At 42.9% G+C, this 25,882-nt stretch overlaps 1 protein-coding gene across 5 annotated transcripts in view; it reads left to right on the top strand.

The window, feature by feature from the left end:
* The window catches only part of RASGRP2 (RAS guanyl releasing protein 2), a 404,443-nt gene that overhangs the window by 147,057 nt on the left and 231,504 nt on the right, over positions 1–25,882 (top strand). For all 5 annotated transcript variants that reach the window (XM_040409574.1, XM_040409572.1, XM_040409573.1 and 2 more), the window contains 2 exons: positions 12,837–12,887; positions 12,992–13,123. In XM_040409574.1, coding sequence (XP_040265508.1) covers positions 12,837–12,887; positions 12,992–13,123 — 183 coding nt within the window. The remainder of the gene's footprint in view (positions 1–12,836; positions 12,888–12,991; positions 13,124–25,882) is intronic.

Raw genomic sequence — 25,882 nt, 5'->3', positions numbered from 1 at the left:
TTCAGTGACCCGTAAATCCCGCGCCTGCGCCGTCATTTAGTACTTGGCGCAGGCGCAGTGAGTGAAGGACGCGCTCCTGGTGCTGGCTTCCTTCCTTCAGCGTAGGCGCATCCTTCACTCACTGCGCCTGCGCCGAATACTAAACAGGACGGCGCAGGCGTGGGATTTACGGGACACTGAGGAGAACTCGAAAGTCAATCAACTGGACCTGGGCGTGCCAAAGGGTGTGTAGACGGAGCCTCTAGGGGCTGAAGCAACACCCTAATAGCACCTAGAGGCTCATTAGCATATTTTAATAGTCTTTATTTTAGGAGAACGGCGGCATGCAGGGAGTTATAAAGCATACTGTTATGTACTGCTGACATTAGCACATCGCTAATGTCAGTCAGCTACATAACGTTATTTCTCATGACAGAAACCCTTTAAATCAGACCCCCAGCCACCATCAGACTATGATTAAATATCCAGTTAGCCTCAGATCAGACCCCATCAGCCTCAGATTGGACCCCCCAGCCTCCATCAGCCCTCAGATCAGCTCCCCATCAAACCTTCCAGTCCTCATCAGCCCCAGATCGGACCCACATCGGACCTCAGATTAGGCAAAAAAAATAAAACAAACTTACCTGCTTGCTCTTTTCGGTGCTGCCACTCACTGCTCCTTGGTCTTCTTATGGCCCACACTGCACAATGACCAGACTGCGCACAGCATCAGTTCATAGTGTGCGTCTATGTGCACTACGTTCTGATGCTATGAGCAGTCAGGACACAGTGCATAGCAAGACCCGGAAGAAGACCACGGAGGGTGAGTACAGCCAGCGCAGTACTGCCATCACCTCCCCGTGCCTCCTGCATACTGATGACCACTTCCATAATGGGAAAAGTTGTGTCTTATAGTCTGAAAAATACAGTATATTATAAATTTTTAGTATGCACCATTTATTTTGTTATATCACTTGATGCACTATATGTATTTGATGTATTAAATTAATTGATATGTGTATGCAATCAATATGTGTTTGGAGCTATACAGTGCATTCGGAAAGTCTTCAGACCCTTTGAGATTTTGTTATGTTGTGGCCTTCAGCTAAAATAAAAAAAGTTAACATTTTTTCCAATCATTCTGCACTCAATACTCCTGTATTAAAAAAGTAAAAACAGAATGTTTTAAATTGTTGATTATTTATTGAAAAGAAAAAACTAAAATCTTGTATTGACATAAATATTCAGACCCTTTACTCAGTATTTAGTTGAAGCACCTTTGGCAGTGATTACAGACACCATTCTTCTTGGCTATGATTCCACAAGGTTTGCACACCTGGATTTGCCTGGATTTGGGGATTTGCCATTGTTCTCTGCAGATTATCTCAAGTCAAGTTGGATGGGACCGTTAGTGAACAGCCATTTTCAGGTCTCTCTAGAGATATTCTATTGGGTTCAAGTCAGAGTTACGGCTGGACATTCATGAGCATTCACATAGTTGTCCCTAAGCCACTCCTGTGTTGTCTTGGCTGTGTGCTTAGGGTCATTGTCTTGTTAGAAGATGAACCTTGGGCCCAGTCAGAGGTCTATCTCCATACTTTACTCCATTCAGTTTTTCCCCAACTCTGACAAGTCTCCTAGTCCTAGCTGCTGAAAAAAAAAAAAACACAGCATGGATGCTGCCACCATCATGCTTCACTTTAGGGATGGCATTGAGCAGTGCCTGGTTTCTTCCAAACATGACGCTTGGAACTGAGGCCAGAAAGTTCAGTTTTTGTTTCATCAGACCACAGAATCTTGTTTCTCATAGTCTGAGAGTCATTTAGGTGCTTTTTTTTTTTTAACTTTCATGTGTCATTGGCCTCATGCACACAACCGTTTTTTTTTGCGGTCCGCAAAAACGGGTTCCTTTTTTCTGTGATCCGTGACAGTTTTTTCATCCGTGGATCTTCCTTGATTTTTGGAGGATCCACGGACATGAAAAAAAAGTCGTTTTGGTGTCCGCCTGGCCGTGCGGAGCCAAACGGATCCGTCCTGACTTACAATGCAAGTCAATGTGGACGGATCCATTTGACGTTGACACAATATGATGCAATTGCAAACGGATCCGTCCCCCATTGACCTTCAATGTAAAGTCAGGAGTTAATATACCATAGGATCGGAGTTTTCTCCAATCCGATGGTATATTTTAACTTGAAGCGTCCCCATCACCATGGGAACGCCTCTATGTTAGAATATACCATCGGATTTGAGTTACATTGTGAAAACTCATATCCGACAGTATATTCTAACACAGAGGCGTTCCCATGGTGATGGAGACGCTTCAAGTTAGAATATACTACGAACTGTGTACATGACTGCCCCCTGCTGCCTGGCAGCACCCGATCTCTTACAGGGGGCTGTGATCAGCACAATTAACCCTTCAGGTGCCGCACCTGAAGGGGTTAATTGTGCGTATCATAGCCCCCTGTAAGAGATCAGGGGCTGCCAGGCAGCAGGGGGGCAGACCCCCCTCCCTCCCCAGTTTGAATATCATTGGTGGCCAGTGTGCGGCCCCCCCGGCCCCCCCCTCTATTGTATTAATATCATTGGTGGCCAGTGTGCGGCCTCCCCTCTCCCCCCCCGATCATTGGTGGCAGCGGAGAGTTCCGATCGGAGTCCCAGTTTAATCGCTGGGGCTCCGATCGGTTGCCATGGTTACTTAGCAATATTAGAAGCATCATACTTACCTGCTGCGCTGTCTGTGACCGGCCGGGAGCTCCTCCTACTGGTAAGTGACAGGTCTGTGTGGCGCATTGCTTAATGATCTGTCACTTACCAGTAGGAAGAGCTCCCGGCCGGTCACAGACAGCGCAGCAGGTAAGTATGATGCTTCTAATACTGCAGTAGCGTCCTGGTTGCCATAGTTAGCGATCGGAGCCCCAGCGATTAAACTGGGACTCCGATCAGAACTCTCCGCTGCCACCAATGATCGGAAGGGGGAGAAGGGAGGCCGCACACTGGCCACCAATGATATTAATACAATAGAGGGGGGGCGGGGGGCGCACACTGGCCACCAATGATAATACAATAGAGGGAGGGAGGGGGGGGCCGCACACTGGCTACCAATGATAATACAATAAAGGGAGGGAGGGGGGGCAGCACTGGCCACCAATGATAATACAATAGAGGGAGGGCGGCCGGGGGTGGGGGGCCGCACTGGCCACCAATGAAATTAAAACTGGGGAGGGAGGGGGGTCTGCCCCCTGCTGCCTGGCAGCCCCTGATCTCTTACAGGGGGCTATGATACGCACAATTAACCCCTTCAGGTGCGGCACCTGAGGGGTTAATTGTGCGGATCACAGCCCCCTGTAAGAGATCGGGTGCTGCCAGAAAGCAGGGGGCAGTCATGTACACAGTTCGTAGTATATTCTAACTAGAAGCGTCCCCATCACTATGGGAACGCCTCTGTGTTAGAATATACTGTCGGATTTGAGTTTTCACTAAGTGAAAACTCAGCTCTGAAAAAGCTTTTATGCAGACGGATCTTCGGATCCATCTGTATGAAAGTAGCCTACGGACACGGATCACGGATGCCAATCTTGTGTGCATCCGTGTTTTTTCACGGACCCATTGATTTGAATGGGTCCGTGAACCGTTGTCCGTCAAAAAAATAGGACAGGTCCTATTTTTTTGACGGACAGGATACACGGATCATGGAGGCGGATGACAAACGGTGCATTTTCCGAGTTTTCAACGGACCCATTGAAAGTCAATGGGTCCGCAGAAAATCACGGAAAACGGAACAACGGCCACGGGTGCACACAACGGTCGTGTGCATGAGGCCGTTTACTGAGGAGAGGCATTTTTCTGGCCACTCTGCCATAAAGCCCAGATTGGTGGAACACAGCAGTGATAGTTAACCTTCTAAAAGATTATCTGATCTGCACAAAGGATCGTTAGAGATCAATCAGAGTGATCATTGGGCCTTTGGTCACTTCTCTTACCAAGACCCTTTTCCCCCAATTACTTAGTTTGTTGGGGTGGCCAGCTCTAGGAAGAATCCTGGTTGTTTCAAATGTCTTCACTTTAAGAATTATGGAGGCCACTCTGTTCTTCAGAACTTTCATTCCATCAAAAATGTTTGTATCCTTCTCCAGATCTGCACACAATCCTGACTGTGATGTCTACAGGCAGTTCTTTCCTCCTCATGACTTAGTGTTTGCTCTGATATGCATTGTCAACTGTGAGACTTTACATAGACAGGGCTGTGTCTTTCCACATCACGTCCAATAAACTGAATTTACCATAAACTAAATTAAGGCGTAGAAACATCTCAAAGATGATCAAGAGAAATTGGAGATTCCCAGAGCAAAATTTCTATTGTTATAGTAAAGGGTCTAAATACTTATGTCTATGCAAAATTTTAGTTTTTCCTTTTAAAAAATGCCAAATATTTCTAAAATTCTGTTTTCACTTTCTCATTAGGGAGTGCCGATTAATGGGAAACGTGAATTGTTTTTATTTTAGCACAAGGTTGCAATATAACAAAATGTGAAAAAATGAAAGGGTCTTCCCAAATTCACTGTACGGTATATATATGGCAATGTTGCTGTGTATTTTCTTGAGAAATGCTGTAATGCTTAGCTGAAATGTCACAATCACTTGCGGTAAATAAATTACCTTTTTCTTGTTAATCTTTGGAGAGTGCTGCCTTTTTGCTGTGGTACATAGATAGATAGATAGATAGATAAAAAAAATTGTAGGCAGCACAGCAAGCGATGACTAAGGAGGGGTGCCAGCGGCTGTAATAGCAATCCACCGACCAAATAGCAAATAGAAAAACGAACTAGTGGAGGTGGAGCGTCCTTAAAAATGATTTTAGGGATTTATTTCACAAGCTTAGGGCAAGGACATCAAAGGTAGTGTTTTCCGAAATACTACCTGTACCACCAGCCACACAAGAAAGGCAGCGGGAGATTAACAAGTGGCTCAAGAACTGGTGTAGGAAGGAGGGGTTTGGGATCCTGGAGAACTGGGCCAACTTCTCTGTCGGCTTCAAGCTCTATCATAGGGATGGGCTGCACCCCAATGGGGAAGGGGCAGCTGTGTTGGGGGAGAAGATGGCTAGAAGGTTGGAGGAGTGTTTAAACTAGGGACTGGGGGGGGATGGTAATTACGTTATAGGATGGGAAGTGCAGATAGAGACCGGGGGCAAGGTAATGGGACTGGGGGAGGAATGAAAAGAGAGACTAGAACAGTTCAGAAGGAAAGGTGTAGGGTAAGAAATATACATAAACCTCTTAATTGTATGTATACTAATGCCAGAAGCCTGACTACTAAAACTGGTGAACTGGAATTAGTGATGTGTGAGGAGGACTATGACATAGTGGGAATAACTGAGACATGGCTGGATAATAGCTATGACTGGGCAGTCAATGTACAGGGTTACAGTCTGTTTAAAAAGGATTGCACAAAACAGAGAGGGGGAGGGGTCTGCCTTTATGTAAAGTCCTGTCTAAAGCCCACAGTCCGAGAAGATATAAGTGAGGGACATGAACATGTAGAGTCACTGTGGGTAGAAATACATGGAGGCAAAAACAATAATAACATTCTAATAGGAGTTTATTATAAACCACCTAATATACCACAGAAAATCTGCTACTAAACGAGATAGACGAGGCGGCAGATCATAATGAGGTTGTTATTATGGGGGACTTCAACTACCCAGATATAGAGTGGGAAACTGAAACCTGTGTATCTCATAAAGGAAACAGGTTCTTGGCAATAACCAAAGACAATTACCTTTCCCAGCTGGTTCAGGACCCTACTAGAGGGACAGCTATACTGGACTTAGTATTAACCAATAGTCCTGACAGAACAAGAGATGTGCAGGTTGGGGGACACCTGGGAAATAGGGACCATCCATAAAGTAATAACCTTCTAATTGTCATTCAAAAGAGTGTTTCTTCAGGGAGGAACAAAAATACCAAACTTCAAAAAAGCAAAATTTTGCCAGCTAAGAGAGGCCATAGTCCTAACTAACTGGGGCAAAGTCCTCAAAAATAGAAATACAGCCACAAAATGGGATATTTCTAAGAGCATCCTAAAATCTAATTGTGAGAGCTACATGGGAATAAAAGGTTAAGGAACAACAAAAAACAAATGTGTATAAATAGAACTGTAAAGAAAGCAATAAATGACAAAAAGAAAGCATTTAAATCACTAAAACTGGAGGATAGCAAGGAAGCACTGAAAAACTATAAGGGGAAAAAAATAAACTATGTAAAAAACTAATAAAAACAGCCAAACTAGAGACCCAGAGACTAATTGCCAAAGAGAGCCGAACTAACCCTAAAATGTTTTTCAATTTTATAAATGGTAAAAAGTATAAATCTGAAGGGGTCGGCCCCTCTACAGAGTAAAGAGGGGGGAGTTGCAGAGATCGATGAGGAGAAAGCAAGCTATTAAATATTTTTTCTTCACTGTATTCACTGAGGAAAATAAACTGTCAGATGAAATGCAGAATGCAAAAGTAAATTCCCCATTAAAAGCACAGCGGCGTCTTAAAAAGATTAAAATAGATAAATCGCCAGGACCAGATGGCATACGCCCCCGTATCCCAAGAGACCCTTATTTCTGATATTTAAGGACTCTATACTGATAGGGAGTGTTCCACAGGATTGGTGCATAGCAAATGTGGTGCTAATATTTAAAAAGGGTCCAAAAACAGAGCCCGGAAACTATAGGCTGGTAAGTTTAACATCTGTTGTGGGTAAACTGTTTGAAGGTTTTCTAAGAGATGCTATCTTGGAGTACCTCAATGAAAATAAGCAAATAACACCATATCAGCATGGCTTCATGAGGGATCGGTCATGTCAAACTAATTTAATTAGTTTCTATGAGGAGGTAAGTTCTAGACATGACAGCGGCTAATCAGTGCATGACGTATATCTGGACTTCCCCAAAGCATTTGACACTGTACCGCATGAAAGGTTAGTATAAAAAATGAGAATGCTTGGACTAGGAGAAAATGTCTGTATGTGAGTAAGTAACTGGCTCAGTAATAGAAAACAGAGGGTGGTTATTAATGGTACACACTCAGATTGGGTCGCTGTCACTAGTGGAGTACCTCAGGGGTCAGTATTGGGCCTTATTCTCTTCAATATATTTATTAATGATCTTGTAGAAGGCTTGCACAGTAAAATATCATTTTTTGCAGATGACACTAAACTGTGTAAAGTAATTAACACGGAAGAGGACAGTATACTGCTACAGAGGGATCTGGATAGATTGGAGGCATGGGCAGATTAGTGGCAGATGAGGTTTAATACTGACAAATGTAAGGTTATGAACATGGGAAGGAATAATGCAAGTCACCCGTACATACTAAATGGTAAAACACTGGGTAACACTGACATGGAAAAGGACCTAGGAATTTTAGTGAACAGCAAACTAAGCTGTAGAAACCAGTGTCAGGCAGCTGCTGCGGAGGTCAATAAGATAATGGGTTGCATCAAAAGGGTCATACAGTGGGATGCGAAAGTTTGGGCAACCTTGTTAATCGTCATGATTTTCCTGTATAAATCGTTGGTTGTTACGATAAAAAATGTCATTTAAATATATCATATAGGAGACACACAGTGATATTTGAGAAGTGAAATGAAGTTTATTGGATTTGCAGAAAGTGTGCTATAATTGTTTAAACAAAATTAGGCAGGTGCATAAATTTGGGCACTGTTGTCATTTTATTGATTCCAAAACCTTTAGAACTAATTATTGGAACTCAAATTGGCTTGGTAAGCTCAGTGACCCCTGACCTACATATACAGGTGAATGCAATTATGAGAAAGAGTATTTAAGGGGTCAATTGTAAGTTTCCTTCCTCTTTAAATTTTCTCTGAAGAGTAGCAACATGGGGGTCTCAAAACAACTATCAAATGACCTGAAGACAAAGATTGTTCACCATCATGGTTTAGGGGAAGGATACAGAAAGCTGTCTCAGAGATTTCAACTGTCTGTTTCCACAGTTAGGAACATATTGAGGAAATGGAAGACCACAGGCTCAGTTCAAGTTAAGGCTCGAAGTGGCAGACCAAGAAAAATCTCGGATAGACAGAAGCGACGAATGGTGAGAACAGTCAGAGTCAAGCCACAGACCAGCACCAAAGACCTACAACATCATCTTGCTGCAGATGGAGTCACTGTGCATCGTTCAACCATTCGGCGCACTTTACACAAGGAGATGCTGTATGCGAGAGTGATGCAGAGGAAGCCTTTTCTCCGCCCACAGCACAAAAAGTGCCGCTTGAGGTGGGCTAAAGCACATTTGGACAAGCCAGCTTCATTTTGGAATAAGGTGCTGTGGACTGATGAAACTAAAATTGAGTTATTTGGCCATAACAAGGAGCGTTATGCATGGAGGAAAAAGAACACAGCATTCCAAGAAAAACACCTGCTACCTACAGTAAAATATGGTGGTGGTTCCATCATGCTGTGGGGCTGTGGGGCCAGTGCAGGGACTGGGAATCTTGTCAAAGTTGAGGGACACATGGATTCCACTCAGTATCAGCAGATTCTGGAGACCAATGTCCAGGAATCAGTGACAAAGCTGAAGCTGCGCTCGGGCTGGATCTTTCAACAAGACAACGACCCTAAACACTGCTCAGAATTCACTAAGGCATTTATGCAGAGGAACAAGTACAACGTTCTGGAATGGCCATCTCAGTCCCCAGACCTGAATATAATTGAAAATCTGTGGTGTGACTTAAAGAGAGCTGTCCATACTCGGAAGCCATCAAACCTGAATGAACTAAAGATGTTTTGTAAAGAGGAATGGTCCAAAATACCTTCAACCAGAATCCAGACTCTCATTGGAACCTACAGGAAGCGTTTAGACGCTGTAATTTCTGCAAAAGGAGGATCTACTAAATATTGATTTCATTTCTTTTTTGTGGTGCCCAAATTTATGCATCTGCCTAATTTTGTTTAAACAATTATAGCACACTTTCTGTAAATCCAATAAGCTTCATTTCACTTCTCAAATATCACTGTGTGTGACTCCTATATGATATATTTAACTGACATTTTTTATCGTAACAACCAACGATTTATACAGGAAAATCATGACGATTAACAAGGTTGCCCAAACTTTCGCATCCCACTGTAGATGCCCGTGATGAGAACATAGTCCTGCCACTTTACAAATCACTAGTCAGACCACACATGGAGTACTGTGTACAGTTCTGGGCTTTTGTAAACAAGGCAGACATAGCAGGAGAGGGTTCAGAGGAAGGCAACTAAAGTAATAACTGGAATGGGGGGACTACAGTACCTTGAAAGATTATCAAAATTAGGGTTATTCACTTTAGAAAAAATGACTGAGGGAAGATCTAATAACTATGTATAAATATATCAGGGGTCAGTACAGAGATATCTCCCATCATCTATTTATCCCTAGGACTGTGACGAGGGGACATACTCTGCATCTGGAGGAAAGAAGGTTTGTACACAAACATAGAAAAGGATTTTTTATGGTAAGAGCAGTGAGACTATGGAACTCTTTGCCTGAGGAGGTGGTGATGGTGAGTAGACTAAAAGAGTTCAAGAGGGGCCTGGATGTATTTCTGGAGTGTAATAATATTACAGGCTATAGCTACTAGAGAGGAGTCGTTGATCCAGAAAGTTATTCTGATTGCCTGATTAGAGACGGGAAGGAATTTTTTCCCCCTTAAGTGGGGAAAATTGGCTTCTACCTCACAGATTTTTTTTGCCTTTCTCTGGATCAACTTGCAGGATAATAGGCTGAACTGGATGGACCGGCTTTTATCGGCCTTATAAACTATGTTAATATGTTACTATGTTAGATGACACCAGGTGCCAGGGGAGGACTGGGAACTTAAAGTGGATATGGAAAAAACTGTTTTGTTATTGGGTCCAAATTAACAGTAGGCAGGGCCAACACAAGTAGGTTGGGCCAGCAGTACCATATTACGGCACATTATACCACCCCAGAGGATCCAGAAACCGCATGACAAAATACTGCCCAAGCAGCACAAAATACCTCCCCTGAAGCTGCCCGTCTGTGGTGGCCAGCCCCAGCTGCCACATTCTGTCCTCCTGCTCTAGTTGCCTCAGGTTGGCAATATAATTGAATTCAGGAGTGAGGAGGGGAGCGCCAGATTATTACTTACCTGGCTGACAACCGTGAAGAGGCCTCATGGGCATCGGTCCACCCGGTAGTTTCGTAGTTTCCCTGAAGTGTGTATTGCCAGTCTGTCCCTGCCAGTTGGAAAACACAACCATAGCTTTACTATGCATTCTTATGTGTTCTCATATGTAGGTACAATAAATAAACTTTACTCCATACAGTCAATAGCTTCAACACTAAGTATGTACACAGGTTACCTGTGGCAGCATGGGCTGACATGGTCCACGCAGGTGACAAATCCAGTAGTGATTTCCCTTCACTTGACTATTTTCTGTGGAAACTCTGATGTTTATGACTAGATCCTTAGGCAATCTTTACCTAAGCCCTTGAGATGCTGAACTCTCTACTCTGGGCACAGCAGTTATGCTCTTAGTGCCCAACTATTATTTTAGTCCCATCAAACTACTTTTATTATTTCTCTTTTAACTACCTTAGATCTAGCAGCATCCAGACCATGGGTACCAGGCAGAATAGTGCCACTCTTCATGGGTTTAATTCCTTTTGGTTCCTCAGTTCTACCTAATATGTAACTATAGTTAAGGAAACTTCTTCCTCTATTAGTAGAATGAGCACATTGTGCTAGTGGCTGACACTTCATCATTGCCATGGTATGCTGTACAGTATATGCAGTCTAGAATTGCATCAGTATCATTCCCACAGTTGTTTTGTCACCACGTATTTAAAGTGAATCTGTCACCAGCGAACTCCCTCTCACACTGTTTGCATAGACACATAGTTGTTGTTCACCCAATTAAAATGCTGTTTTTCTTTTGTCAGTCCAAGGTTCCGTTCCCAAGTTATCATATTTTCTCTTAATAAGGGCATCACCATTGCTCTTGAAGAACCCAAGCTCTGCTCTTTTATGTGGCCAGCCCTCCTGGCTGCTTTGCCACTGCATGGATCTTTCAATCAAAGCAGCCAAGGAGGGGTTGACCACAGAACATTGCAGAGCTTAGGTGCAAAAAGATCAATGGTGATGTCATCAGTGCAGCAAAGGTCTAATATGAGTATTAAGAAAAAAATATCAGAATTCGGGAACTCAGGAAAGAAAAATAGAATTTTAATCAGGTGAACAACAGCTATGTGTCTATCCAAACAGTTGGATAGGGAGGTCGCCAGTGACAGATTCCCTGTAATTGCCATCTGTCTCAGAATATATTTCTGTAAAATCAATAACTAAGTCACCTTCAGTCTCTTAGCCTTAGTGTGCATGCCATAAATGAATGAAGCAAATAATACTAACCTCTAACTAATCAAAAAGCAAACCAAATATATTGAGCTGCTATATCTAAATGTTGATCCAGAGGAAAGCAAGTGGCATCTGTCAGTTTAACCTCACAGAGGGGGAAGTATTTCATTCTGACACCACAACTACTTAACACATTTAGGAACCAGACTCTATTAAGTCTTATATTTATTAATATTTTGCCTTACAACAAAGACATCCATTTTGATTTATCCGTGTATGTGTATGTTGTTATATATATATATATATATATATATATATATATATATACAGTACAGACCAAAAGTTTGGACACACCTTCTCATTCAAATAGTTTTCTTTATTTTCATGACTATGAAAATTGTAGATTGACACTGAAGGCATCAAAACTATGAATTAACACATGTGGAATTATATACATAACAAACAAGTGTGAAAAAACTTAAAATATGTCATATTCTACGTTCTTCAAAGTAGCCACCTTTTGCTTTGATTACTGCTTTGCACACTCTTGGCATTCTCTTGATGAGCTTCAAGAGGTAGTCCCCTGAAATGGTTTTCACTTCACAGGTGTGCCCTGTCAGGTTTAATAAGTGGGATTTCTTGCCTTATAAATGGGGTTGGGACCATCAGTGGCGTTGAGAAGTCAGGTGGATACACAGCTGATAGTCCTACTGAATAGACTGTTAGAATTTGTATTATGGCAAGAAAAAAGAAGCTAAGTAAAGAAAAACGAGTGGCCATCATTACTTTAAGAAATGAAGGTCCGTCAGTCAGCCAAAAAATTGGGAAAACTTTGAAAGTAAGGGCTATTTGACCATGAAGGAGAGTGATGGGGTGCTGCGCCAGATGACCTGGCCTCCACAGTCACCGGACCTGAACCCAGAGTGAAGGCAAAAGGGCCAACAAGTGCTAAGCATCTCTGGGAACTCCTTCAAGACTGTTGGAAGACCATTTCAGGGGACTACCTCTTGAAGCTCATCAAGAGAATGCCAAGAGTGTGCAAAGCAGTAATCATAGCAAAAGGTGGCTACTTTGAAGAACCTAGAATATGACATATTTTCTGTTGTTTCACACTTGTTTGTTATGTATATAATTCCACATGTGTTAATTCATAGTTTTGATGCCTTCATAGTCATGAAAATAAAGAAAACTCTTTGAATGAGAAGGTGTGTCCAAACTTTTGCTCTGTACTGTATATATAATATTTCAGCAGTACCATAGCGGTCAATAGAGACTTGGCAGCGCATATGTGGTGTGGTCTCCTTCATTTCATGGACCCCATTCTCTAGAAGGAAGCAGGCCCCAGAAATATGCCATCAATATCCCAGATAGGCCAACCCCTTTAATATAATATTAATATAAATATATATACAGCATATTAAGTGTTAAATTTCACACATTTCTCCCTTCATACATATATTTTCCTTGACTATTTCCTACTTCAGAGGCTGGTGGAAATGCAGAACGAGAACGAATCTGTCACCTTGTCAGGTAGCTCCACATTTTTACCACTGTTAACATTAATTAAATCAGTTGCTCGTTGTTCTATAACCTCATTCACTCACATAATGCAGCATTAATCCGTGTTTCTGCAGGTTCTGGATAGAAGAATACCCAGCTGAGTTTGATTTAAATCCTGAACTGGGAGAGCAGATTCGAGACCTGAAGAGGGCACTGGAAAACAAGGGAAACCGCAGAGAGAGCAGTCTCATAGACATTGAGAATGTGTATGTAATGGTTGTCCTGCACTTCGGGAACTTAGGGAATGAAAGTAGAAAAATCACATGTACTGGTTGCTACAATATAGCCAAGTGTTTGATATCTGATGTCTAAACCCCCACAACAGGCTGAATGCCAAGATGTTTCTGCTAAGTGAAAGGTCATTCTTACTGCTTGTTGTGAAAAAGACTGGGCTCTGAATTAAAAAAAATAATAATAGCTCAGGACTTTTAAGAGTATCCTTAAAAATGGCTGGAAAAGGGTCAACTAAAGATAAAAATATGGGTTTTGTAGAATAATAGTCTGGCACAGTAGTGATTATTTTTTTCTACATAATGTGGCACAGACATTTAAGTACAAGATTGAGGTTATTAACCCCTTCAGGTCCCTGTGATTTTCCGTTTTTTTCCCTGCCTTCCCGGAGACATAACCTTTTTTATTTTTCCATTCACATAGCCTTGTTTTTTGCGGGTCAAGTTTTACTTTTCAATGACACCATTTACTATTGCATACAATGTAGTGGGAAGCTTGAAAAATATTCCAAATGGGGTGGAATTAGAAAAAAAACCCACAAATCTGCCACAGTTTTATGGATTTTTGTTTTTACAGCTTTCCCTTTGCAATAAAACTGACCCGTTAGTTTCATTCTCCAGGTCAGTACGATTACGGCGATGACACATTTATATAGTTTTTCATACTGAAGTTTTAATACTGAAAAAAAAAAATACTACTGGTAAAACTTGAAAAATTTGAATATCATGCAATATAATGCAACTTAAAAGGAGTTGCATTAATGCAACTTAAAATTTGAATATTGTGAAAAGGTTCAATATTCTACTCTCAAAATATCACACTCTAGTCAGCTAAATAATCCATACCCCCTGAGCAAAGGTGTCACGGTAGGTGGGGAAAGGAAGAACACCAAATAAACAAACTACAACAGTAACACAGACTAGGCCTCAAATCTAGTGAAGAGAAAACATAGAAACATAGAAACATAGAATGTGTCGGTAGATAAGAACCATTTGGCCCATCCAGTCTGCCCAATATACTGAATACTATGAATAGCCCCTGGCCCTATCTTATATGAAGGATGGCCTTATGCCTATCCCATGCATGCTTAAACTCCTCCACTGTATTTGCAGCTACCACTTCTGCAGGAAGGCTATTCCATGCATCCACTACTCTCTCAGTAAAGTAATACTTCCTGATATTACTTTTAAACCTTTGCCCCTCTAATTTAAAACTATGTCCTCTTGTAGCAGGGGGCAGGTAACCTCCTAGTAATCCCTGAGCCTCTGTCACGGCTGTATGTGAGCAACAAGAGCATACACAGTAAAAAGAGCTACTGACCGGACCCAAACTAGGGAGGATAAAGGGTGACCCCTGTCAGACCCTCAAAGCTCTCCCTATGCTGCTAAAGCACATGCCCGGATCCAAATAGTGGAACGAGGCATGCCCGCGTACCTAAGACTGATGACCACTGTAACCCCTACAATAGTGTAAGGGGCACGGCCACCGGTGCCCTGCTCAGTATATGGAGGGAACCATGGTCGCCTCAGATCCAGTCAGAAAATAAACAGATACACTACAATGTCTGCACACTTAGCTGAAGGAGCTGCAGCAGCAGAGAAGACGGATCCAAAGACAGCTGGCACTATCCGGAGTACTTGCTACAGCAGAACACAGGTCCAGTGAATTGATAGCTTACAAATTGATACTCAAGCAAGAGCTACAACTCAAATGAGAAATATAATCCACACCCTACAATAGGAGGAGGGGTGATTTAAAGGCAGGGAAATCAAACGCAGGAGGAACAGCTGGGAGGAAGGAAACAGAAAGTAAAAACCTCATCACAGGGGCGGAGAAACAGAGCAGTGAGAACTCCTCCAAGCTCTAGTAGTGACATCATCATCACAGGGGTAAAGAAACAGAGCTGTGAGAACGTCTCAAAGCTCTGGTAGTGACAGTACCCCCCCCCCCCCTCTACGGGTGGACTCCGGACACCCAGGACCCACCTTCTCAGGATGAACCCTATGAAATGCCCTGATGAGGCGAGTGGCTTTAATGTCCGACACCGGAACCCACATCCTCTCCTCAGGACCATAACCCTTCCAATGAACGAGGTACTGAAGAGAACCGCGGACAATGCGAGAGTCCACAATTCTGGAAACCTCAAACTCCAGATTGCCATCAACCAAAATCGGAGGAGGAGGCAAAGAGGAGGGTACCGTGGGCTGGACATATGGTTTTAAGAGAGATCTGTGAAATACATTATGTATCTTCCAAACCCGTGGAAGATCAATACGGAAGGCAACAGGATTGATGACTGACAAGATTTTATAAGGCCCAATAAACTTGGGACCCAATTTCCAGGAGGGAACCTTCAGTTTAATATTTCTTGTAGACAACCACACCAGATCACCCACATTCAGGTACGGACCAGGCACACCTCTCTTATCAGCCACACGCTTATACTTCTCACTCATCTTTCTAAGATTACTCTGAATCTTTTGCCAAATGGTAGACAAAGACGAGGAAAATCTCTCCTCCTCAGGTAAACCAGAAAGAGCCCCTCCCGAGAATGTCCCAAACTGCGGATGGAACCCATATGCACCAAAGAATGGTGACTTATCAGAAGATTCCTGACGACGGTTGTTCAGAGCAAACTCAGCAAGAGGGAGAAATGAACACCAATCCTCCTGGTTCTCTGCCACAAAACAGCGCAAATATGTCTCCAGATTCTGATTGAGGCGCTCAGTCTGACCATTCGACTGCGGGTGAAAAGCAGAAGAGAAGGACAGCCGAACCCCCAAGCGAGAACAGAAAGCCTTCCAGAATCTGGACACAAACTGCGTGCCTCTATCGGAAACAATATCAGAGGGAATGCCATGCAATTTAACAATATGGTCGACAAAAGCTTGCGCCAACGTTTTAGCATTGGGTAAACCAGGGAAAGGTACGAAATGAGCCATCTTGCTAAAACGGTCCACCACCACCAGGATCACCGACTTCCCTGAGGAACGAGGAAGATCCGTGATAAAGTCCATGGACAGGTGTGTCCAAGGACGGGAAGGTATGGGTAACGGGAGAAGGGAACCTGAAGGCCGTGAACGAGGGACCTTAGCGCGAGCGCACGTCTCACAGCAGCCACAAAACCCTCCTGCGACATACGAAGAGCCGGCCACCAAAATCTCCGAGCAATGAGATCTACCGTGGCTCTACTCCCGGGATGACCAGCAAGAACAGTATCATGATGCTCCTTGAAGAGTTTGTGACGTAGCTCAGGAGGCACAAACAACTTCCCAGAAGGACAACGGCCAGGTGCCTCAGTCTGGGCAGCCTGGACCTCAGCCTCCAAATCAGAATATACTCCAAATCAGAATATAGAGCAAAAACAACTACCCCCTCCGCCAAAATGGGACCCGGGTCCACGGAGTTTCCTCCTCCCGGAAAACAGCGAGAGAGAACATCAGCCTTCACATTTTTGATCCCAGGGCGGAATGTAACAACAAAATTGAATCTGGAGAAGAACAGAGACCATCTGGCCTGTCTCGGATTCATATGCCTGGCCGACTCCAAGTATGCCAGATTCTTATGGTCGGTAAAAACGGTGATAGGGTGCCTGGCCCCCTCCAACCAATTGCGCCATTCCTCGAAAGCCAACTTGATGGCCAACAACTCCCTATCTCCCACATCATAGTTTTTCTCTGCCGGGGAGAGTTTTTTAGAGAAAAAGGCACAGGGTCGCCATTTGGCAGGAGAAGGGCCCTGGGACAAAACCGCACCCACACCCACCGCATCCACCTCAACAATAAAAGGTAAGGAAACATCGGGATGCACCAAGACGGGAGCAGACGCAAAACTCTCTTTAATCTTAGAAAAAGCTGCAAGCGCCTCCTCCGACCAAGAGGAAAAATCCGCCCCCTTTTTTGTCATGTCAGTGAGGGGTTTGACAACAGAGGAATAATTCAAAATGAACTTTCTGTAATAGTTCGCAAAACCCAGAAAGCGCATCAATGCCTTCTGATTCTCAGGAAGCTCCCACTCAAGTACAGCACGGACCTTCTCCGGATCCATGCGAAAACAGGAAGCAGAGAGGAGAAAACCCAGAAATTGAATCTCCGATACCATAAAAAGACATTTCTCCAGCTTGGCGTACAATTTATTTTCCTGCAGAATCTGCAGAACCTGAAAAAGATGATCCTGATGGGTCTGAACATCAGGGGGAAAAAATCAAAATATCATCAAGATACACCAATACAAATTTCCCCATTAAATGGTAGAAAATACTATTAACAAAATGCTGAAAGACGGCCGGAGCATTCATCAGGCCGAAAGGCATAACGAGATTCTCGAAATGCCCGTTAGGGGTATTAAAGGACGTTTTCCATTCATCCCCCTCTCTGACCCTGACCAGGTTGTACGCGCCTCTCAAATCCAATTTGGAAAAAACCTTGGCCCCAACAATTTGGTTAAAGAGGTGTGGGATCAGAGGAAGGGGATAGGGATCGCGAATCGTGATACGGTTCAGCTTCCTAAAATCAAGGCAAGGTCTCAGAGAGCCATCTTTTTTTTTAACAAAAAAAAAACCCACGGCAACAGGTGATTTTGAGGGAAGAATATGCCCCTTATCGAGACTCTCGGAGATATAGGTTCGCATTGCAATTATTTCCGGTTGTGAGAGATTGTAGAGGCGTGCTTTTGGCAGCTTGGCGCCGGGAATGAGGTTAATGGGACAGTCAAACTCCCGGTGAGGAGGTAGCTCCTGAACACCGCTCTCGGAAAACACGTCCGAGAAATCAGAGAGAAATGATGGCACAGTTTTAGTAGACACCTCTGCAAAAGTTGCTGTGAGACAATTCTCTCTACAAAAGTCACTCCACTCATTTATTTGCCTTCCTTGCCAATCAATAGTGGGGTTATGTCTAGTGAGCCAGGGTAACCCCAAAACTAGAGGAGAAGGCAATCCGTTAAGGACAAAACAAAATATATCCTCCACATGAGTGTCAACTACAGCTAGCCAGATATTGTGAACAATGCCCTTCAGAGATCTCTGTGAGAGCGGAGCAGAGTCAATAGCAAAAACAGGTATATCCTTTTCTAATGTGCAAACCTGAAAACCATGCATGGCTACAAATTGAGTGTCAATAAGATTGACGGCCGCTCCACTATCGACAAAAATCTCACAAGAAATGACTTTGCTCTCTAGCGCCACCCTGGCAGACAGGAGAAAACGGGAACTGCAGGTCAGAGGAAAAGCATCAATTCCTACATCAACTTTGCCCAAAGTAGCAGATGAAGCAGAATTTGATGATTTACCTTTTGAGGTTTTTCTCTTATTATCGCTCTTAGTACAGTTCAAGAATCTCCTAGACGGACAAACATTTGCCAAATGACCTATGCCCCCACAACAAAAACACACCATACTCTGAGGACTAAATCCTCTTTTATCAGGGGCAAGTCGACCTAGCTGCATGGGCTCCTCCTCAGAGAGGAGCGAGACAGGATGAGGCCCCTGCACACTGAATGAGTCCGCACCACTGCCCCTAGACTGACAATGGCTGGACAGAGAGGTCTCGTTTCTTTCTCTTAGACGCCTGTCAAGGCGTACCGCCAATGACATGGCAGACTCTAAGGACGTTGGTCTCTCATGGAAAGCAAACGCATCTTTCAATCTCTCTGAGAGACCATGACAGAACTGACTCCGGAGTGCAGCATCATTCCAACCTGAATCAGCTGCCCATCTCAGAAATTCAGAACAATAAAGCTCCGCAGACAGTTTGTTCTGGCATAAAACACGTAAGTTAGATTCGGCCAGAGCAACACGATCCGGGTCATCATATATCTGCCCCAGGGCCACAAAAAATCTTTCCACGGATCGAAGGGAGGGATCCCCTGATGGCAGCGAAAAAGCCCAAGTCTGAGCATTACCCCTGAGCAGGGAGATGACAATCCTCACCCTCTGCTCCTCATTACCAGAGGAGTGGGGACACAAGCAAAAATGGAGTTTGCATGCCTCTCTGAAGGGAACAAAATTCTCACTGCCCCCGGAGAACGTTTCCGGAAGTGAGACCTTTGGCTCGCAACAGACTCCATGGGCCGGAGCAGAGCCCAATGTTTGAAGCTGAGTCATAGATTGACGGAGATCCGCTACCTCCAAAGAAAGACCCTGCATGCGGTCAACCAGGCCAGAAAGCGGATCCATGTCAAAAAGGACGGTTTTGGTGGATTATAATGTCACGGCTGTATGTGAGCAACAAGAGCATACACAGTAAAAAGAGCTACTGACCGGACCCAAACTAGGGAGGATAAAGGGTGACCCCTGTCAGACCCTCAAAGCTCTCCCTATGCTGCTAAAGCACATGCCCGGATCCAAATGGTGGAACGAGGCATGCCCGCGTACCTAAGACTGATGACCACTGTAACCCCTACAATAGTGGAAGGGGCACTGCCACCGGTGCCCTGCTCAGTATATGGAGGGAACCGTGGTCGCCTCAGATCCAGTCAGAAAATAAACAGATACACTACAATGTCTGCACACTTAGCTGAAGGAGCTGCAGCAGCAGAGAAGACGGATCCAAAGACAGCTGGCACTATCCGGAGTACTTGCTGCAGCAGAACACAGGTCCAGTGAAATGATAGCTTACAAGTGAAGATACTCAAGCAAGAGCTACAACTCAAATGAGAAATATAATCCACACCCTACAATAGGAGGAGGGGTGATTTAAAGGCAGGGAAATCAAACGCAGGAGGAACAGCTGGGAGGAAGGAAACAGAAAGTAAAAACCTCATTACAGGGGCGGAGAAACAGAGCAGTGAGAACTCCTCCAAGCTCTAGTAGTGACATCATCATCACAGGGGTGGAGAAACAGAGCTGTGAGTACGTCTCAAAGCTCTGGTAGTGACAGCCTCTCCCTGACTGCTAACAGTATGAGCAAATCCTAATGGGGGAAGAACTCATACACCGGAACATAAGACCTGCTGAAACTGACACAAACCCTAAATTAGGAAGCAGGGATGAGACTGCCGGGACCTTCCACCGTGAAGGGATCAGCGTCTCCCTTACACATAGACACAACATACACACAAAGTAGAAACAGGAGGACTTAGCTTGAGATGAGTAAGAAGTAGGAGAACCTCTAACAGCCAGCTTAGAACTCCAGAAGGTAATAACAACTGCAAGGTCTGCAGTGAGAGGCAGGCTAAAATAGAGCCGCTAAACAGCAAATGAGCAGAACCTGTGGAGAGGTGAGATCCTGCCCACAACAACAAACAGCAAGGAAAAACAGAAAGACCAGATAGACTCGTGCTGCAAGTCTATCTGATCTTCCCAGACCTCTCACAGGGCAAGCAGTGATAAAAGGGTACCTGAGCTTGTGACTTTGGGGTTTTCATAAGCTGTAAGCCATAATCATCCAAATTCTAATAAATAAAGGCTTGAAATATCTCGCTTTGCATGTAATGAGTCTATCTTATATATTAGTTTCACCTTTTAAGTTGCATTAGTGAAATAAATGAACTTTGCACGATGTTCTAATTTTTCGAGTTTCACCTGTATGGAAAAATATGTTCTTTTCATTGCTTATTCAAACCCCTATAACTTTTTTATATTTATGTTTATGGAGCTGTGTGGGGGCTCAACGATCTATAGTTTTTATTGATACCATTTACGAGTGTGTACTTTTTGATCACTTTTTATTCCATTTTTAGGAGGTGAAATGACCAAAAAAATTGTGAATTGGCCATTCAGTTTTTTCCCCGTTATTCAGTTTATATATATTTTTTTTATTCTATCAAAAGGGGGTTGATTTGAATTTTTTATTTTTTTTATATTTTTTTAAACGTAAAAAGAAAATTGTCACTCTACGTGACTATAACTGGATTGCATTTTGTATTCTGTAATGCATATTTATGCAATACAGAATACTGAATTCATTATATTCCAATGCAGTACTGCCATCTACAGACCTGCATTGCAATATACTAGTAATTAGCCTGTAAGCCTAGTACAGGCTTAAAGGGTTTCTATCACTTCATATGACATATTTAGGTGTCAGACACTAGCGATCCGCTAGTGTCTGCTCTAACAAACCATCCTAATATGATAGGCTTTGGGGCAGCCGTTTCGCTAAAATAACAACTTATATCTATATGCTAATGAGCCTCTAGGTGCTATGGGGGCGTCATTAGCACCTAGAGGCTCCGTCTACCTTCATAAACTGTCGCCGCCCAGCGCGTCCCTCCAGCCCGCCCATCTCCTGCTGAATGCGATCCTCTCCGTGCGCGTCTCTGTTCTGCGCATGCGCAGTGAATGTCTGACCGCTTCCCTGCTCAGACATCTCCACTGCGCCTGTTCCTCGGAGCACTATGATGTCATCGGCGCAGGCGCAGTGGAGATGTCTGAGCAGGGAAGCGGTCAGACATTCACTGCGCATGCGCAGAACAGAGACGCGCACGGAGAGGATCGCATTCAGCAGGAGATGGGCGGGCTGGAGGGACGCGCTGGGCGGCGACAGTTTATGAAGGTAGACGGAGCCTCTAGGTGCTAATGACGCCCCCATAGCACCTAGAGGCTCATTAGCATATAGATATAAGTTGTTATTTTAGCAAAACGGCTGCCCCAAAACCTATCATATTAGGATGGTTTGTTAGAGCAGACACTAGCGGATCGCTAGTGTCTGACACCTAAATATGTCATACGAAGTGATAGAAACCCTTTAAGCCTATTACTAGTAAAGGCCACCTTCCCCAATCTCAGCCAGGGGGAACGCGGCCCAGTTTCAGCGCTCCTGGATCCTGTGATCACATTTGATCATGGCATCTGAGGGGTTAAATGTCCATGACTGGCATTACTGCCAATCACACACGTTATCAACTGGCCTCTTCTGTGTAAAACAGCAGAAATCCGGCGGTTATGGTGCCCACAGCGCTCGCAAGCCGGCGCCATCTTTAAAGACTGTACTTGTGCATGTACAGCAGAGATCCGGAAAGCTTTAAGGGTTATCTGAGGAAGGTTCTGCCACGCTGAATGCTTTTGGGCATGCAAATCATCAAGATCCACTACTGACATCGCCCTTTGCAATCGCCAACCAATGACATCCTATATGTACTCAATGGGAAACGCTGCAGGCCATGGCAAAATATTTAGGCCACAAAGGCTGCTCACAGTAGTATGAGGAACGTACTGCCTACTGTTATCCTGTTGAAAAATGGCTCCTGAATCCACAATCAAATCAATGTAACGCCGAGTTGTTAGTATACCTGTAATGAAATCTATAACATCATAATCTCGTTAGTAGGACCTGTGATGTTCCTTTGTGAAGTCCTCTTCATAGCGTTGCCCCCATAGTCTCCAGATCAATCTCCATCTATCATTGCATCCAAGACAAAAGTGTGACTCATTGCTGAGAAGGACAGACCTCCATCCCAGCCTCCATTGCTATCTTGCTGTGCACCATGATGGCCTTTGAGAGCAGTGGTGTGAGGTCAATGGAACACCTTTATCTGGACATCTGGCTCGAAGCCCAGTGTCTTGCAAACGCCTTTTGATGGTTTGAGTAGACACTGTTTACCACCCTAGTCTTGGGATGTGATGTCCAATTTCACTTGCAGTACAGAATAGATCACTACCCACGATGCTTCTGATTAGATGATCCGTCAATGTAGAGGTTCGCCTCTGTGCAGCTCTTGCTGTCATGCCACTTCATCATTGTTATCCCAACCACTGGAGAAGGCAATGTTGAACAGTGCTGACATTTTGGCCTGATCGTGTTAAGATCTGCTGGAGTGCTAAACCAAGGTCTCTAAGTTCAAGGATTCTGTCCCTCACAAATTGCAACAAGTGGCGACAACTGGCACATCAATAAATACTGTAGGGAACATTGCGCAATCATCCCACAAGACTTGATTTGATTTTTAAATAGTTTCATCTGGCTATAAAATTTTGCTGTCCATCTGGCTTTTATGCCCCTCCCACATGACCCAGATTGGAGCTAGGTGCTTGAAAATTGAATAATTTGCAGATCTTAGGGACACCTGCTACTTCCTTGATTTACATAACCTTATGGCTTGTCCTTATTGGTATTGCAATTTCAATGTTGAAGAGTATATACTGTATACTCTATATATATTGTGGGGACTCACTCTGCTAGACAGGATTAGCGGACGCAGTATAGAGGCAACAACAAGTTCTTTGGATCAAACAGTTCAGTGTTTTATTCACACTTTAGGCAACTGACAAAACAAGCAGTCATATTTAAACAAAAAGTCACCTTGCGGTGTTGGTGGTAATTCACACCATGCGGCAATTCTGCCTGAAATAGTCCTTGCTGATAGCAGCACCAACCTGTTTTCACGTCAAACAGGTAGCAAGCCTTCATCCAGACACAAGGCTCCCAGATCCCAACACAGAGACATGGCTTTTGAGCCCAGCTGCCTATTTAAGGACAGCCAGCTGCTGCCAAAACTCGGACCAGCATTTAAAATCCGGTACGGTATTTGACCTCACCTGGCTGTAAATCAGCCCAGCAGCACGTACTGGAAGGAAAATACCTGTTTTCCCAGACCAAACCTTTCACTGTGTTACAATATATATATATATATATACACACACACACACATATAAACTTTTTTATTGACTGCATCTGGCTATATTCAATATATCAATATACAGTCACAGGTTGGGGAATATTGATAGACATTAGAAAGTGAGGGATTAGAAGTTAGGGGAACAGGTTACATATACAGTTAGACTGAGTTTACATATAAATACTCTATGTAAATATCCTTAAAATCCTTTAAAAAAAATAGGCACATTTAAATGTACTGTAGATTGATTTGCAATAGGTTAAATCAGGTGAAAAATTGGTCAACAGATGCAGATTTTACCTTTTTGCACTGTTTCTTAAAACCTAATTCACTTGCATTGTTGTGATGCAGTCGCATTTTAGCATCTGTATAATCACTGCGTCCATGTTAGACCCATGTAGAAGTGGCTTAGATTTTTGCATGCAGCCTGTCAGAGGTAATGTACATTAAACCTAATAACAATTTAACCTATTAACAATAAAACAAATTGACACACACTAGTAGAATACTGTACCCTCTTGAGGTCCATAGTAATCATGTAGAAATGACATGATTAAGAGACTCTGGATTTGTATTGTTATCCCTTTTGCTTCTAAGACCTTTGGTGTCCCCTATCAATTAATCTCTTTTACCACCATAAACCATAAGAATCCAGAAGTCAACTAGAAGTAATTTTTTTGATATTTCATTTGGTTTTATCGTGGAGCACATGGATCTGTAAACCAAGCCAGGAAGAGACAGCCTGTTATATGGTTTATGAATACTCTCTAGTAAATGTGTTTTCATATTTATAAACCGAAATCAAGATGAACTTTTATCATAACATTAAGTGTACATTTGCAGTAAAAGGAATTGGAATGTGTTCTTTAGATACGCCATGCGTTATCATTTTATTGATTTCTGCTTTTCTCTTTCTGTTCAGAGAAGAGTGGAAAAAGACTAATGTAAGACTATTTCCCAAAAGCCAGAGTTTTGTGCTTGAATAGATCCGATATATCAGGACATTTTACATGTGACAACATTATATGATGTGACAACATTCCAATGCAGCTAGCGTCAGATTTGTTTTTTTTTCATACAAATCTTGGAGTATGGAGTAGGATGTGAATGCTCTACCAAGACTTGCATGATAAGAAAGATTTTAGAGCACATCTATAAAATGTGTCTTTGTGCTAACAGCAGGGCAAATTTACTAAGATAAATCTGCCAGAATTCCCGCTTAGTTCTCAGCAAAAAAATTATGACTTATTTTGGCATGTTTAATATGTGCCACATTGCACCAGAATTTGGGGGAAAAAGTCTGTTTACCCGTACAGGATCATGTCAATTTTTCTTTTTTTCATTTTGATTTTTTCCTCCTCACTTTCCAAAACGTAACTTTTTTACTATTCCATTCACGTGGATGTATTAGGGCTTGCATTTTGTGGGACAAGTAGTTTACCAATTCTCATATTTCAAAGTGAGGAAAAAATATGTCTGAAACTGCAAAAAAAAAGCGTAGTTCTGCTGTGGATTTATGGGTTTTGTTTTTATGTTGTTCCAGTACGCTAAAAATGACATGGTAACCTCATTCTGTGGTTCAGTATGATTACAATGATACAAAATTGATGACATTTTTATGTTGTACTACTATTAACCCCATGGACCAGGCCATTTTTTGCTTTTCATATTTATCTTTTACTTGGAAGAGCCACAACTTTTTAAAATTTCCATTCATATAGCCATATAAGGTTTCATTTTTTTGTCAGAAAAGTATTTTGTTAATGGCACAATTTAAGTTACCATATCTTGTATTTGAAAACTGGAAAATATTCTTGCGGTTAAAATAGGGGAAAAAAACAGCCGAGGTGATTTTTATTTATTTTTTTGTTATTGTTATGTGCGATTACGGTGGTACCAAGTTTATGTAATTTTTATCATGCCTTACTATTTTTAAACAGTAAAAAAAAACTTTTAAAAAATGCAAATTTTTTCTACATTGCTAAATTATGTCACCGATAACTTATTTATATTTCTTTCTACAGAGCTATATGGGGATTTGTTTTTTTTGCGGGGCAAAGTGTAGTTTTTATGGATACCATTTTGGGGGTACATACCATTTTTTAAATCACTATATTTCTCGCTCGTGTCATTGGAAGACACAGAAGACTGTCCGTGTAGCTGCTGCCATTAGGGGA

Source organism: Bufo bufo, chromosome 10 (genome assembly GCF_905171765.1).
Source record: "Bufo bufo chromosome 10, aBufBuf1.1, whole genome shotgun sequence".
Classification (NCBI taxonomy): domain Eukaryota; kingdom Metazoa; phylum Chordata; class Amphibia; order Anura; family Bufonidae; genus Bufo; species Bufo bufo.
Note: the sequence above shows the minus strand (reverse complement) of the source record. Positions and strands in the feature narration are given on the sequence as shown.